Source organism: Saccopteryx bilineata, chromosome 3 (genome assembly GCF_036850765.1).
Source record: "Saccopteryx bilineata isolate mSacBil1 chromosome 3, mSacBil1_pri_phased_curated, whole genome shotgun sequence".
NCBI lineage: Eukaryota > Metazoa > Chordata > Mammalia > Chiroptera > Emballonuridae > Saccopteryx > Saccopteryx bilineata.
In genome coordinates, this window is record NC_089492.1 from 152,100,320 (window position 1) to 152,116,830 (window position 16,511).

The 16,511-nt window shown below is 48.9% G+C and overlaps 1 protein-coding gene across 10 annotated transcripts in view; it reads left to right on the plus strand.

Annotated features, from left to right (window-relative positions):
- The window catches only part of INPP4A (inositol polyphosphate-4-phosphatase type I A), a 128,971-nt gene that overhangs the window by 96,892 nt on the left and 15,568 nt on the right, over window positions 1–16,511 (plus strand). For 7 of the 10 annotated variants that reach the window (XM_066267790.1, XM_066267791.1, XM_066267793.1 and 4 more), the window contains 7 exons: window positions 632–850; window positions 2,122–2,377; window positions 6,278–6,310; window positions 10,582–10,754; window positions 11,681–11,804; window positions 13,412–13,538; window positions 14,592–14,732. In XM_066267790.1, the coding sequence (XP_066123887.1) occupies window positions 632–850; window positions 2,122–2,377; window positions 6,278–6,310; window positions 10,582–10,754; window positions 11,681–11,804; window positions 13,412–13,538; window positions 14,592–14,732 (1,073 nt within the window). The remainder of the gene's footprint in view (window positions 1–631; window positions 851–2,121; window positions 2,378–6,277; window positions 6,311–10,581; window positions 10,755–11,680; window positions 11,805–13,411; window positions 13,539–14,591; window positions 14,733–16,511) is intronic. The other 3 variants (XM_066267796.1, XM_066267797.1, XM_066267798.1) reach the window with 1 other exon arrangement.

Consider the following 16,511-nt stretch of genomic DNA (forward strand, 5'->3'; position numbering starts at 1 on the left):
AGGTCGATGCTCTACCACTGAGCTAACCAGCCAGGGCCCAGTCTTCCTCTTTTTTCTTTTCTTTTTTTTTTTGAGAGAGAGACAGGAAAGGAGAGAGATAGAGGGTAACAGAGGGTGAGAAGCATCAATTCATAGTTGCTTTCACCTTAGTTGTACATTGAGCTTTTTATATATCCTTCACCAGGGCCAGTTTTTCCTTGCTCAAGCCAGCAACCTTGCGTTTTTCATGCCAGTGACTTTTGAGTTCAAACTGGTGAGCTTTGGGATCATGTAAAATAATTTCCCCTCTCAGTCCCCTGACTTTGCACTGATGAGTCCACACTCAGAGCCAGCACCCTCAGGGCTTTGAACTGGTGACCTCAGCATTGCAGGTTGATCCTTTATCCACTGCGCTACCACAAGCCAGGCCCCAGTCTTCTTGGTGGGAAATTCTGGCTGAGATTCAGCCAGGTTGGCCATGAGGCAGTCTTAAAGCTCGGTGTCCTGCAGGCAGCAGCCCTTGAGTTGTTTGTACTCTGAAGAGGGGCAAGGGATGAGTGCTGGTCTCAGGCCAGTTCCCCAACCCTCAGAGAGGACAGGCCTTCAGTCCCAGGCCTGGGGCTCAGCAGCCTGGGTATGTGTGCACCTGCAGACCCGGCAGCTGGTCACTGTCTGCGACTGCAAACTGCTGGCCAACTCCATCCACGGGCTGAATGCAGCGCGGCCCGACTACATTGCCTCCAAGGCCTCCCCCACCTCAACTGAGGAGGAGCAAGTGATGCTCAGGAATGACCAGGACACCCTCATGGCCAGGTGGACGGGCAGGAATAGCCGGTCTTCTCTGCAGGTGGACTGGCACGAGGAAGAGTGGGTGAGTCTGCTGCCCATGGCCCGCATCCTGCTGCTAAGCTCGGGTTGACAACACAACACTTCTCACCAGCCTTTCCCCCCCAGAGGGGCCTGAAGGGTCATTGCCTTTGTAGACAAGCTCTGAATCTCCTTCACATGGCTGCTGGGCCACCTGACTTAAGGAAGGAGATAGTATTTTACCATCTGTGTCCATCTGAGAAGCAGGGCTGCTGGGGGCTGGCCATTCTTGGACCTGGCTCTTAAGGGCGATTTTCTCCTTGGAGTCTCTGGTCAGGTTAGCCCTTCCTGAGCTGTTTGTGTATTTTCAGATGTGGAAACTCGGGCGCTGGGGTAGCTGGTAAGGACATGGGAGATACTGCCCTGACACTGTGTCACATTGTTTCTTCCTCACAGAGCTGTCCCAGGAACAGATCTGTGTCTCCTCATGGAGTGGTACATAGAACTTGTTTTGTCATTTGTCGGGACTGTTTAGAAGTAGACTTGTGAACCACTGAACTCAGTAGCCCAGTGTTCTGCCTGCCCTGATCAGACTTCCTTGGCTTCCCCCAGTCTTCTCCCATACCTCCTCCTCCTCCTCCTCCCTCACCTCCTCTTCCTCACCACCTCCTCCTCCTCTCTCACCTCCTCTTCCTCCTCCCTCACCTCCTCTTCCTCTTCCCTCACCTCCTCCTCATCCTCCCTCACCTCCTTCTCTTCTTCTTCCCTCACCTCTTCCTCCTCCCTCACCTCCTCCTCCTCCCTCACCTCCTTCTCCTTCCTCACCTCCTCCTCCTCCTCCACTTCCTCCTCCTCCTTCACTTCCTCCTCCTCCTTCACCTCCCCTCCCCCACCCCTTCCACACCGCCCCATCTGAAGTGATTAGCTGTTGCCATTTTCTTCCTTCCAAACCAGATTTCAGTCCCCTCTGGTGTGATACTGCAGGAGGCCTGCAGCAGAGGGAGGAGGATGACACTGCCTCACGGGACCTTGTGGCCCCTTCTGTTAGTGCTGGTAGCTGCTGGGAAGTCCTGTCTGGCTTCCATGATGGTTACTAGCAGACTGCTTCCAAATTTTAAAACCAGCATTCTCAAAACATTGATTTATCCTTTGAAAAGCAAATAGAATTTTAATTTTTGGGGGGGGGAATTATGAATCCCATTGACATTTCTAAATCTTGTGGTGGTATACTGAGCACAGTGGTTGGGATGGGGGTCAGTGGAGGATGGTTTGGTTTGTGTTGTGGCCTGTCATCCTCATCGGAGAGCCGAACAAATGAGCCCTTTGATTTGGAAGGAGAAAGTGTGGCTGAACGTTGACAAGAGCCTGGAGTGCATCATCCAGCGGGTGGACAAGCTGCTGCAGAAGGAGCGCCTACATGGCGAGGGTTGTGAGGATACCCTCCCCTGCTCGGGCCGCGGCACCAGCAAGAAAGGTAACCGAGACAGCCACGCCTACTGGATCAGACCGGAGGAACCTTTCTGTGATGTCTCCTCTTCGCCATGCCCTTCCACCATGCCCTCTGCTGCATGCCATCCTCACCTGACCACACGTGCGTATGCATCCATACGTCCCGTCACTCTGTCTCCACTTCTGTCTGTGTCTGACTTCATGTCCTCTTCCCCCATACAGACTGCAGGGAGGGCTGTCGGGAGGAGCAGGGCAGAGCAGGGCCTTGCAGTGCTTGGAGCAATGGGCAGTGAGGGCAGAGGCCCCCGTAGGCTTTATGCCCACGGAGTCTGCATGTGTACCTGCATGTCTGGCAAAGGCAGGCTCTCAGGCCCTCCTGGATCATGCTGTCACAGCAGTAAGATTGGGCTCCCTGAAACCAGTCTGAAAACCTGAAGGAGGCCAACGTGGATATTACCTTTCTGATGAGGCTGTTGACTGCACTGGGAACTGGCAGTCAGGCACAAGGTGAATGTCTCAGGGATGCGGTAGAGGACTGCTGTTAGTGGCCCAGTGAGCTCGTGTGAAGACTGGTTGGCATTGGTTGGGTGTGCTCATCCAGCAGAGGCGTGTTGCCTGAGGACATGTTGCTAACTCAGTCCGGTGGTGGCACCCAGTCCTGTGCCTCTGGGGACTGAGTTAGGTTCCTCTGTTACCACCTCCAGGGTAGGGCTCTCAGTAAATGGTAGGACATTGGCACGAAGCAACAGTTCAGAAAGTCTTCTGTCTGTGGGGACACAGAGCATAGCCAGTTGGTTGGCGTTGCATGTGGGCTTAAGGCTAGTGAGATGGCTCCCTGGTCCCTACAGCTCGGCCTCCTGCCTTTTCCCACAAGCACAGCTGGAGGGCTCGTGAGCCAGGCAGCCAGCCTGGCTGTAGAGCCAGCTTCTGTTTTCACTTTGCTTTCCTTTCGGGGTATTTGGCCACAGGAAGTAAGACCTAGATGTGCCAGGATTAGACTTCCAAGGGTGAGAACTGTTAATCTCCGAATTGGGCAACTTTCATTCAAGGCAGTCATGCTTACTCCTTTATGGAAAGCCTCTAGATAAACCCTCTCGATTTATAAGTGAAACCTTCATCTTCCTAATCTGCCTCAATCTGTCTCCAGGCACATTTCACTTGAGCCTCTGTCTCAGCTGTGTTCACGTCCTCCACTCTTCATTCATGAGGGATTCTAGTTCAACTCCCCAAACTGTGATTGGTTCATGGAGCTATTTTGTCTCTGTTCTCATTTTTTAATGTAAATTGTTTCTTTTTAAAATTTCTGAAAGTTCATTGCTCATTTTTCTTTTACTATTGTCTTGCTTGTACTTTAAAATTTTACTGCAGATATAAAAAGTAGTTTATTGGACTTTTTTTAGTGGAGAGTTTATTTTATCGGATAGACTGTTATTATATCCATAACTTAAATGTCATTTTTCTCTAGGTATGTCCTGTATTATTCAAATACAGACAAATGTAAATTCAGTGTTAGTTATTTAAATGAGCATTTATTTATGACTTTAATGTTCAGGGTCTGACTTGTAACTGTGTGTGCCACACAACTGGGTATGCTGTGGCGATGGGAGCATGAAGTGCACACTGAGAGAGGCTGGCAGCTGGTCAGGACTCACAGAGTGCGTGACGCCACTCAGTTACCTCCCACAGTCCTCAGCACCACAGCCTTGTACATCGCCAGGACGCTTCTCAGAGGGGTCAGAAAGAACCAGACTGTGAACCACTTATTTCACTCAGCCTTTTGTAAGGGCCAGAACTGGGCCCTGCCATGACTGTTTAGACCAGGGGTCTCAAACTCAACTCAGCATGTGGGCCGCAGAGCAAGATCACAGCCGTTCGGCGGGCCGCACTAGGTCTACAAAAGGCAACTGTTACGCAACACTTTTCTCACTGCAGTTGAAAACAAAAAAAAATCAGTACAACAAGCACAATCGTACATGCAGTTTACTCAGTGTCACAAAACGACCAGAAACTGTAGTTCGCATCACAACTGCTGTTAACTAAGCTAATATCTAGCTAGGATGCTAGAGAAATGAAAAATACAAGTAGGCCCCTAGGCTTACTTAATTTTATCCAAAATATTTTGAACTTTGTGGATTAGTCTGCGGGCCGCACAAAATTGTTCGGCGGGCCGCGAGTTTGAGACCCCTGGTTTAGACCATTTGGTGTCACTGGGGCAGGAGTTTGGCCTGATGAGCAGGTGTGTTCATACCTGCATATTTATTACCTACAAACAACTCCATGCCTCTTTGAAAGGCATTGTTGCTTTTTGTTCCAATTCTCTGCCCATCCTGGATCCTTGTTCTTCATCTTACCAAGAAGCTGCTCTGCCTCCTAGCTTGCTCTCCTGCAGACCTGGTCAAAGCCACCTGGTGGGCCAGGATCACTCAGGGCCAGGGTTCTGCAGGTCCCACTGGAGGCTCCAGAAGCCTCTCTCCTCCCTGCTTTTCCCACAAGCACCCTACATCGTTTTCACATCCTTTACCTGCCAGGGTTTGTGGCTTCCACTACCCCCCCCCCCCACACACACACACACATACATTCTCCTGCTCTCCTCTTCCCCGAAGAGTCGTTTCAACCAGGACCAGGTTGTCCTTAGGCTGAGGTCTGTGGGTCACACCCAGGTTTGTATGCCCTGAGACTGCTAAAATGAAAGAAAGTCCATAGCCATCGTGAAACCTCAAGGGACTCCGAGACCTAACACATAGCAACTGGCCCAGGAGTAGTACCCTGAGGGGTGCCTCCCTCTCCCCTCTGACTGAAACAGGAGTTTGCCCTGCAGGCTTACCACACGCTTTCTCAGCAAGGGGCCCAGCCCAGCCATTTGGGGTTTCCACAGAAGATCATAAAAACAGGCTGCCAGGCTTTCTTCCTCATTCAGACCCAGAATCTCGGACAAGGCAGGAGTCTGTATTTTGTTCAAAGCCTGCTATAATTCTCAGGAGACTATTCTGCATCTTCACAGCATGGGGGCCCTTCTCTTTGTTAGGTGGATGGGCTCTGATAACGAGGTTCAAGTCCTCAGTTTTGCTCTATTTCTGTCCCTTTTCCCAGAAGAAAATAATCATTGCCAAAGATGACGAGAAGGGAAGGACCCCTTGCAGCCCACTGCTGGGCCATCTCACAGGTTGTGCAAGTCTCCACGTGGCCAGACCTGTCTGTTCCTGGGGATCTGAAACTACCTGTTTCAGTACCCATGACAAGCTTTGAGCCAAAAATTTTAGACAGCAAAGTAAAAAAGCTTTTATTCCAAATTATCTTTTTTCAAACTTTTTTCTTTTCTGTGGCACACCCAGTTAACCAGGAAATTTAGAGTTTTTAATTAAAGTGTGAAATTGAAATGAGTACTTTCCAATGTGACTCAGTGTGGGTGAAACTGAATTAAAATTGGTATTCTTTGAGGGACCTGTAAGGACATTCTAATTCTAGACTTCCCCCTGGTCATACAAGTTTTATATTTGGCTTAAATTTTAAAGAGTGGATAGATGTTTGTGGTGTATCGGCTTCATTACCAGATCCTATGTTTGGAACTCAGCAGTCAGTCAGTAGCCAGGTTTCCCTATTCAGCAGGACAGTGGCTCTGTGCTGGGAGCTCCCCACCAACCGACTGGCCAGTCTCTCTCATTTCAAGTTTGCTTCCAGATGTTGTGAGCCAACATGGGCTCCATCATTTCCAATGTGATGGACGCGTGAGCACTTCCACACATTGGAATATGTAAGTGTGCTCACCCGAAGAGCATTTTATGTTGACATTATTAGCAACATGAATGTTTATGCCACGTGAATTGAGCTGTGGTTTACAACCAAGGGGGCTCAGCAGCCTCAGAGCAGCTGGAGTGCATCCGTGTGACTTGTCAGGAAGAGGCAGGTTAGCCCTCGCCTCTTCTCTGTTCAGGTTAACCCCCTTACTGCAGGCTGTTGGAGCAGCTGCTCCAGGTGGTGGCTGTTGGTGCTTGAACTGTGTGCTGCTTCTTAATCACCCATGTCACCCTCCGTTTCTGTGCAGATTGCAGCCCCCCTCCTGAAGAGTCCAGCCCAGGTACGTGGCGTCCGTTCAAGGTGTCTGCAGATGTCTTTTTAATACTCCACTAGCATTGTAGCTATGTTATTATCAGATTACCTTGTGCTCCCAGGGTTAGAAAATAGTTTTAGGATTTTTCATTAGGAGGCATGTAGCCACTTCTCTGAGATTCGATGAGGGACCTGTTGGGGTGGGGACTGTGGCCTGAAGCGGGGCACCACAGGCGTTTTTTCACTTTCCTGTCCTAAAGCCTTTTCAGATGATGAATGTCCATGAGTGCATTGGGCTTCCTGAAGTGAGTGACCTGACTTAGAGAGGGACACGTTTGAATAGGGTACTTACTCTAATTTCACCTGGACTTTGGGACATCACATGGAGGGAATGGTTGGAGGCCACCCAAATGTGACATGCGTGATCGCACAGCACCCTTTTCTGAATCTGAACACAGCCTTAGATGTCAGGCGTTGATTGCTCCAGGCTCCCACTGGAGTTAGTGCGGGAGCTGGGACTTTTACTGCATTTGCATGTAGAAATCAATGTTTACACTTCTAGTTCTGGGGTCAGCAGACTGCAGCTCTGAGCTGAGTCCTGCCAGGCACCTGCCCTTGTAAATAAACCAGTAGTGCCCATGTGTTCACCTACTGTCTCTGGCTGCTTCACGGGCAATGTCTGAATCCCATAGGTGCAGTGGAGATCCTATGGCCTTCAAAGCCTAAAATACAAACTGTTTAGCCCTTGACAGAAAAGTGTGCCGACCCCTCCCCTATTTTATGCTGATTTTCTCAGGTGTGGCTGTGGTTTCCCCAGAGTGAGCATGAGACCCCCAAATAATGATATTTTCCTACACTCTAAAAAATCAACTGCATGATTGATGACATAAATATGAGCAGGACTTCTGTTTCGTGCCGAGAGGGCAGCAAACCAGCAACTGTGGGATTTCCCAGACTATTCCTGTTAGGTGTGAGAGAGGCCTCTCGGCTCACCCAGCACCTTGATTCCCACTCAGCTCACCTGGTGACTGCTGGCCACAACTCAGACCCCCATCGATGTTAGATCATCAGTGGACTGATCTGATTGGGTTCATACAATACGCTTTCAGCCCCTTTACAGCTTCTCTTCCTCAAAACAGTCAGTGTAGGGTCTCCCACCCCAGTCACCTGGATGCTCAGGGCCACTGAGGCCCTAATAGATACTCAGGTAGTTACTTGGTCCCTTCCCCCCTTTGCTGCTCCCAGCCCACTCCTTCTCCTCCCTCATCTCTGTCCCTGGAGCTTACCTCCATGCTGGTCTGTGCCTCATGCTGAGCTGGTTTTCCCAGAGCTGAGGTGGTAAAGTCCAGGACCATACCCAGCTGTCAGGACCCAGAAAGTATGGCAACATCCTGAACCTGCCACCTAGAAGCTTAGAGTTCTCCTCAACACAGTGTCTCGAAGTTCGGAGAAGACTAGACAGGCATGCAGCACATAGACCATGCCGGGCATGTAGAGTCAGCCATGGCCTTTCCAAGGGTGCTGGTGGCTTGTCCACAGCTGATATCAAATAGACTAAAATGGACCCCACTAGGAATTTTTCCATAGAACCTTACTGAGTCTGCATTCTCTCTCTCTCTCTCTCTCTCTCTCTCTCTCTCTCTCACACCCTTCTCTCTCTTTCCCTCCCTCCCTCCCTCCCTCCCTCCCTCCCTCCCTCCTTCCTTCCTTCCTTCCTTCCTTCCTTCCTTCCTTCCTTCCTTCCTTCCTTCCTTTCTTCCCCTATTAATGAAGGGGGAAATGCACAAGTATGGTCCCTGGATTGGCTAGCAGTTAGCAAAATTACTGATTAGCATTAGATGAGGAGCCGGCCCCAGAGTGAGTTGGCTGTATCAGCAGGGGCACTTGTTGGTCGTTGGTACTTGCTTTCATAGCAATACTTTCTTGATGAAGGAAGCAGAGTATATAACCCATCACCAGCCCTGACATCCCAGATGCCTTTACTCTAAAGGACCTGGGGTGGACATCTCATTAATGTCCCAGAAATTCATTTTGTTGGAAAGTTTTAAATCTTATTTTCTACTCATATTGACCCAAAATGTGTTATCGCCCAATCCTACCGCAGCCCTATTCTCAAGCAGCCTGACACAAGAGAAATCACACGGGTTTAGTCAGCCGTGCAGGTGGCAGGTCTTTCTGTGTGACTTTCTCAGCCTTGCTGAGCTTGTCCCCTGCCCTGTGTAAGTGACCCCCATTCTGTGAATAAGGTGGGAAACTGGTTGTAAAGAGAAGCATGGGGTGGGCAGGCAGGGTCAGAGTGTGGTGATGCTCCCCTCCGAGCGCTTCTCTGGGCTGCTGTCAGACTCACCTCAGCCCAGGTCCACATCTCCTCCAGGACAGACTCCTAGTGCTTTCTAACCGTTCTTTCTGTACTCCATTTTTTTCAGTGTTTTTTTTTTTAATTTTTTAAAATAAGGTAGCAAAACTGAATTATTCTTCTGTGGATTTTTTTTAAGAAGTAGCAGGCAAAGTAAAATCTGCTATATGGAGAGGGCTTGCTTAGATAGAACACTGATATATTTTGAGCATTTTCAGATTAAAATGATTATAATTTGTGTATTAATTGCATATATATATATGCACATTAAGTGGAAAAGAAAGTAAAATTGGCAGCATTGACTTCTTTGTGAATAGTCGTTATGACTGCTCACCTTTCCCCAAACTACTTGGCTACTAAACCTTAGTTGTCATTGGCCTTTTGTAATCGTTGCTGAATATATTGACATACATTCAACAGAGTTCTTCAAAGAAACAAAAAGATTGTCTCTGAGATTTTTAGAGGAAGAAAGAGCCTTGGGTATTATTTAGTATGACTTTCCCTTTTTACCAAGAAGGTGGAGAGGGTCAAAGGACCTGCCCACAATCCACCACTGCTTAGCTCAGCCTGGGTGAGGACTCACATTTTCCATTCTTCGGTTCAGTGTCCTTTGTCGTCACAATTTATTTGCTAAGACCTTCCTGCTGTAGACTTTCTATATTTAAGCATACTTTTTTTTATTACACATGTAAAGCCTTGTCCACATACAGTGTGCCTACATATACAGTTAGGTCTTTGCTAAATTTTGAATAGCTAAGTATACTTCAAAAATCTACTTTCACCAAACACTGAATATAGGGAAGTCCTTTTGCAGGTTTGAGGCATTTTTCTAAGTTTCTTTTTCAATGAATTGCTAAATACACAGTCTGGAAGAGCAGAGGCAGGTCGCCCCTCTTGCTGTGTTTAAGACAGAGCTTGCTCTGGTGATGCACCCAGACCCAGGACTCTCCCCGAGTACGTGATGTTTGTGGGCAGTCTGTGGCTGGCACCCTCATCCTCAGAGGCCTATGCTGCCCAGCCTTTGCTCCACTGCCTCTGCCACATTTGGGGCGGTGGGGGCACCAAGTGGTGAAGATCAGTGCCTATTTCTGGGTTTGGTGGCCTGCTAAAAATATAACTGATGAGGGCATGTTTTCTCCCCTTTAAATGTTTTCTAAATAGGAAGGAAAAAAAGAGCCAAAGCCACGCTGTTTTTCTACCCTGAGGTTCTATTTTTAAAAAGCTGTTCTGGTACAGGGTCAAAGCGTCCTTATAGTCCTTTAAAACCCCCTAAGCTAGAAATAGATGGCCACCAGGCAGGAAGGTCAGGATGGGAAAAGAGCACAGAAGAAAGAACCGTGCCAAGAGCTGAACACAGGAAACTGGTGCGACAGTCTTCCAGACATGCAGAGGGAGAACTGAGCACATTTGCACACAGGTAGACAGGGTGGGATTACCCTTTGCTCTAGAAGGACAGGGGTCAGCCTTAATACCTGAGTCAAGAGAAGCAAGGGAGCCAGTCAGTTCTGGGTGCTCTTATCCCTGGGTGGAGGACTGGTAGTGCTTGGCCTCTATAGACAGGATAATTTTCTTTTTCATTCATGACTTAAAGAAGCTCCCCTCCCCCACTGTTTTCCTCAAAAAGAATAGTCTTGAGAATTTATGTGTTGAGTCCCCAGTAGGTTCAGGAGACCAGGCATATGGCAGAGTCCCAGAGTAGGGCTGACATTTGAGTTTATTGGAAAGCTTCAGACTGGAAGGTTAGAGACTAGATCATATCCAGGCAGAACTTGGCACCATTTGGGGCCAGAGCTTGGGCCAGGCAGAATTAGAAGATGCAGAAGGGGTGGGAGTGGGAGTGGGGGGGGCAGGACAGGTTCAGAGGTGGACAGGCACCTTGGTGGACGTCCAGAGCCTTTTTCTTCAATCTTCCTTCTCAAACGCAATCTTCCCCCTGTGTCCAGGTGAATGGAGTGAGGCCCTTTACCCCCTGCTGACCACCCTCACAGACTGTGTGGCCATGATGAGCGACAAGGCCAAGAAGGCGATGGTCTTCCTGCTCATGCAGGACAGTGCGCCCACCATCGCCACCTACCTGAGCCTGCAGCATCGCCGTGACGTGGTCTTCTGCCAAACCGTAAGCCCGACCCCCTACCTCAGAAACACAGGCACAGAAAGCCTTTCCCTCCCTCTGCACTTTGGAAAAACCACAGATGGCTGTGTGGTCTCCTGCTTGCTGCTTTTACATGTAACATGGAGGTCTCGATTTTAACATAGAGGGGAACCTACTCAGTCATCTGCATTTAGGAGAGTCTGATTCCACACCTGTTCCTCCTGAAGAATGGGCAATGAGGGATGCACTCACCTGCTCCTTCTGCTCCCCGGACTTGGTGGCATTGCCAACAGCTCAGGCCTCTTCACTGCCTTTTTTTTCTCCCTACTGAGGAGGTTAGTGAGGGAGACATGGCTGTTCACCAGTAGTGCAGTCTGTTTTCTTGTATATAAAACAGTAGGTGTTTAGTTCTGCCGCTTGTGCACAAGTCTGTTTCAGTGATTTCTCTTATCCTCAAAGAGAAGAACTTAAATGAGTGTCATAGCTACCAGTCATCAGTTTAAAAAGTCTTTCTCTCTGTGTCCTTACCCATCCCCGTGAGGCTTGTTTCATCCCGTTAAAATCTCCAACATAGGAGACATGTAGGATGACCTGTCTTCTTACTTCTCCCTGTTGTGGTCACCTCAGGTTCCAGCCAGAGCTGGTATGGATCTGTGAGTATATAGACACTTTCACTGCATGGAATTAATTCTTGGCTTCCAGAAGGTCCTAGCCCAGGCGAAATTGTAGGCATGTCAAGACAGAAGCTGAGCCAAAACCAAACTTAGCTTTGGGAGCAACAGAGTAGTGAGCCTGGAGTGTGGCACACCCTCCCTGGGGCCTCAGAGACAGATGCTCCCACCCCCAAACCCCAAGGCAGAGGGGACTGCTGAAGCTTGATTAGAGTGAGGAAGCAGAGGAGCTCGGACCCCATGCACCTGCCCTTGGTGAGGAGGTGTCTGTTCCCACAGCTGACCGCTCTCATCTGTGGCTTCATCATCAAGCTGAGGAACTGCCTGCATGATGACGGCTTCCTGCGGCAGCTCTACACCATCGGGCTGCTCGCCCAGTTTGAGAGCCTGCTGAGCACCTACGGTGAGACCCCAGGAGTTCATGGGGCTACATGGGAAAACATGTAATCCCATGTTTTCTTGCTAACTATCTTTCTGATTACACAAGTAACACATGCTGGTTTGAATAAATCCAGCATCCCCCAAATGTGTAGCAAATACCAGATAAGAGGCCTATACAGGAGGTCCTCGGGTTACGACAGTCTCTACATACGACATTTCAAGTTTACAATGCTCGCTCCCATAAAAATTTAAAACAGTTGAGACGTGAATGTTTTGGCTTATGCTGTTAGCATTGTACTTATGGACTACAAGGGTGAACTAGTTTGGTTGCACGCAGCGGAAGAGTACACAGTAACACAGTGTGTGAGTGAGGGAGTTGGCATTCCCCGGTACGCTTACCCACGCCATTTTGCACTGTTACTACAATACAGTATCTTTATGTCCTTTTCCTTTTTCTGTGGCTTAATTCTATTTTTATGTTCTAGATTATGATTTTACAACTGTGTTAGGATAGATAAGTTACTTAGGCTAGGGAGTGTTTCGACTTACACCAAAATTCAGGTTACGTCACTGTCGCAGGAATGGAACTGTATCGTAACCCAAGGACCCCTGTGTACTTTAACCACTTCAGTTTGTTTTGTGGTGGTTACATACCTGGAAGTCCTTCCTAATTGAGAATGGCTAATGATTATTTAAGTATACTTAAGTAGGATGTTTGGGCTGTTTCTGAATCCCTCCTGTGGGAACTGTTGGTAAGTGTCTCTGCACGTAGTCTGTACACGTGTGCCCATTTCTGTAGCTACTGAATTATTAGAAGGAAAATTACTGTGTCAAAGAGTAGGGATATTTTTAAATTTCATAGATCTTCCCAAATTGCCTTCTAAAGGCTCTTGCCTCCATTTTTATTCTAGGAAGGTAAAAATGAGTAATTTTTTTTTTAAGTGAAAGAGAGAGACAGACAGGGACAAACAGGAAGGGAGAGAGATGAAAAGTATCAACTTGTAGCTGTGGCACTTTAGTTATTCATTGATTACTTTCTCCTATGTGCCTTGACCGGGGCTCTAGCTGAGCCAGCGACCCCTCGCTCAAGCTGATAAGCCCGCTCTTAAGCTGGTGACCTCGGAGTTTGAACGTGGGACCCAGGTCTATGCTCTATCCACTGCACCACCTCCTCGTCAGGCAAAAAATGAATACTTTTTAAAAGTATTTGTTAATCTTTGGAGTTTTAGAACGTTCAGTAAATATCACTCCACTTGCAGTGGAAGAGTCTGGCCTTCATCTACTGTTTTATACTTTCTCTGTCCCCTTCTGAAGAACCAGGTTTGTCTTCTGAGGCTCCATACTATCTGTCTCCCCCTAGCACTTTCCCTCCCCAGGAAGGGCTGGGAAGTATGGCCCATCTTCCCACCAGCTGCAGTTTTATCATGACTGTGGGATTTATAGAAGCCTTATTTGGGGAGAAGTGATTTGCCCAGTGAATAGGCTTGGAAAGGCCCTTGTCTCCCTCGTCATAAACACACCTGACTGTGTCACCTTCCTCTTGCATCCCACTTTGTGACTAGGCTGCGTCCATGGGGAGAGGGGCAGGTCCCCTCTCTCTGATAGCCTCCTTCCCTCTTTTGTGTCCAGGTGAGGAGCTGGCCATGCTGGAAGACATGAGCCTTGGAATCATGGACTTGAGGAACGTGACCTTCAAAGTCACTCAGGCCACTTCTAGTGCATCGGCTGACATGCTGCCTGTCATCACAGGAAATCGGTAGAAATACTTTTTAAATTCTCATAACTAGCAGTGTCTTAATTTATGTTTATTATCTGCTGTGCATTCTTTTTAAAAATAATTTAAAATTTTTTTATTACAGTTGACATACATTATTATATTAGTTTCAGGTGTACAACCCAGTGATTAGACATTACATAACTAAGTGATCACTCTGGTAAATCTCACACCCATCTGACACCATACATAGTTATTAGAATATGATTGACTATATTCCCTATTCTGTACTTCACATTCTGTGACTATTCTGTAACAACCAATTTGTAGTTCTTTTTTTCTAAGTGAAAGGAGGGGTGGTAGATTCACACATGCACCCTGACTGGGATACACCTGGAAACCTCCATCTGGGGCTGATGCTTGAAAAACTGAGCCATTCTCAGCACCTGAGGCTGACACTCGGACCAACTGAACCACTGGCTGTGAGAGGAAGACAGAGTGAAGGGGGAGAGAGGGGAAGAGAAGCAGATGGTTGCTTCTCCTGTGTGCCCTGACCAGGGATCCAACCTGGAATGTCTACATGCCGGGCCAATACTCTATCCACTGAGCCAACCGGCCAGGGCCCCTTCCGATTTTTAATTGCCACAATTGGGTGTAGGACCAGCCTTTGTCATGTCCCTGTCCCTCCTTCTAGTCTCAGTGTGGCTTCTTCTTTAAATTCCTAGCCATAGGACTTCTATTCAGTCAGATTTCACGGAGTTTTGAAAGATGGTTGTTCTATAGTTTAGTAGTAATTTTGATGTGGTTGTGGAAGGAGGCAAGTACCGCATTTACCTATGGCACCATCTTGACGGAAGTCCCTGCCATGTACTTCTAATTTTTGTTGTATTGTTTCATTCAGTTAAAAGTGCTGATCACAGTTTTCTATATTAGTTGCATCCTTTAAAGGTTCACACCTAGCAGTTTGGAAACCACTGAGCCTGAAGTCCAGCCCACACTCCATGTGAGGAGAGCTTAGGTCCCTTTTCACATGGCTCCTTTCCTGTCTCCCTGTCGTAAGCCTAACCCCTCCTTGTCCTCTCTCCCATTCCCTAGGGACGGGTTTAATGTGCGGATCCCTCTGCCAGGCCCCCTGTTTGACTCCCTGCCCCGGGAGATGCAGAGCGGCATGCTGCTCCGGGTGCAGCCTGTGCTCTTCAACGTGGGCATCAACGAGCAGCAGACGCTGGCCGAGAGGTACGTGCCGGGCCCACGGGACAGGTGGCCACAGTGGTCCCTGAGATGAAGTAGAATCATGTGCTCAGCCCTCTTCAGCTCCAAGTACTGGATGGACTTTGTCATCCGTTCCTTCCTTTGGTTCTGGGGACACAAGAATGAACCAGACATGGCCTCTGTCTTCAAGAGACTTGGGCTGATAGGAGGGAGAATTGGGTGCAAGGATGAAAATAAGTGTAGGGTGTGGAGCCCTAATGAGGTCTGAGAGGGCCTGAGGGGGCTGTGCTGGAGGAGGTGATCACTGAAATGGGTTTTGAAGAGTAAGTAGAAATTGATCAGACAAGGAGTTGGAGGAGAGACCTGACATCCCATTCTTTCCAGACCAAGCAGCCTCAGCAAAGACAAGCAGGAAGAAATGGCCTGGGGTCTAGAGGCCCAGGTTCCAGGCAGATGGGCAGTGTTGAGGTTAGAGAGGTCTGTATGCCAGGCTGAGAGCCACACCTTGATCCTAAAGGCTTATCCCTTGTAAACTCCCTCCAGGGCCCACTGCCCGGCAGCGGGGAAGAGCCATGGGTGCACAGGTGTGTGCGTGCTGCAGAGGAGGGGACTAGTACACGAGCATCTTTCTTGCTTTCTGTTACGTACATGTGATGTGTGTGCTTCAGAATAAAAAGAGCTCAACTTTCTGTCAAGGACATTTGGTCTTCAGGATAATGGGCCATATTCCTCCTGGGCTTTTAAACCCAGTGGTCAATATCCATTGACCCTAAGTATAGGGTCACCCACTTAGCAAATGTGGTGTGGCTGGTGGGAGATATGAAAGAATTGTTGGCAGGGCAGGACATGATCAGGTTTACCTTTTAAGTAGATTGCTTGCTGGCGACTTCCTGAAGAGGCTGTGGTAGAGCCCAACCAGAGGCAGGCTGGGGCAGTGTGGATGGCAAGTGATTTCAGCAATGGAAGGCTGGGCATTTGCAAGAGAGGGACAGTGAGGACAGTGACAGCCGGACTTCTGGATCAGCTGTGGGGGTTGGGGCACTGAGCTCAGGAGCCAGGAGCAGTGTCCTGCTCAGGGTAGGTGGAGAACTGGCCTCAGAGCCCTCGAGGGTGTGGAGAGTAGGAGTGTTGGGGCCTGGCAGGGGAGCGCCCCAGGGGGAGAAGGACATCCCCTGCATGTGGCAGCTGGTGTTCCTGATGACTTTGCGAGGGCAGTTTTTGGAAGGGCTGAGACAGGGTCACATCGCAATGAGCTGAGGGGCAGGTGGAGGAGGACGTGATGGTGGGGCAGATGCAGAGTTTGTGCTTTGCTCCTGGTACACTGTCCCTTCAGCTCATAAACAAGCCCAGCTGCCATGTCCTTGGGTGACCACCAAGTCAGCAGGTGCCTAGAGGAAAAGTTGTTGTCGTCCTCAACGTGGACAGGCTGTGGTAGACCCACAGGAGTGAGCTCTGCTGTCTGAGTGATGACATGGGACCATGGAGAGGCTGCTGTGCAGGGAGATCACTCAGCAGGGAAGAGTGAAGCTGGACTGGGCACCCAGGCCTTAGAGTTTGGAGCCTGCATGTTTCTGTGACTATATTGCACCTTCCTGGTGGTGGCTTTCCTCTGCCTCTCCCTTGTACCTCTGGCACATTGTGGCTACCTGTGAAGTGGGCAGGGTGAACCTGCGTGGTGAGAAGAGCTGTGTCTCCACACAGTCCAGGAGAAACAGCTCCTTTGGGGGTCATTCACAGAGTGCAACTTGTGTAGGACTGTCCTCACTCCCCAGCCACTGCCCTGCTGTCCCCTCTCCTAAGTAC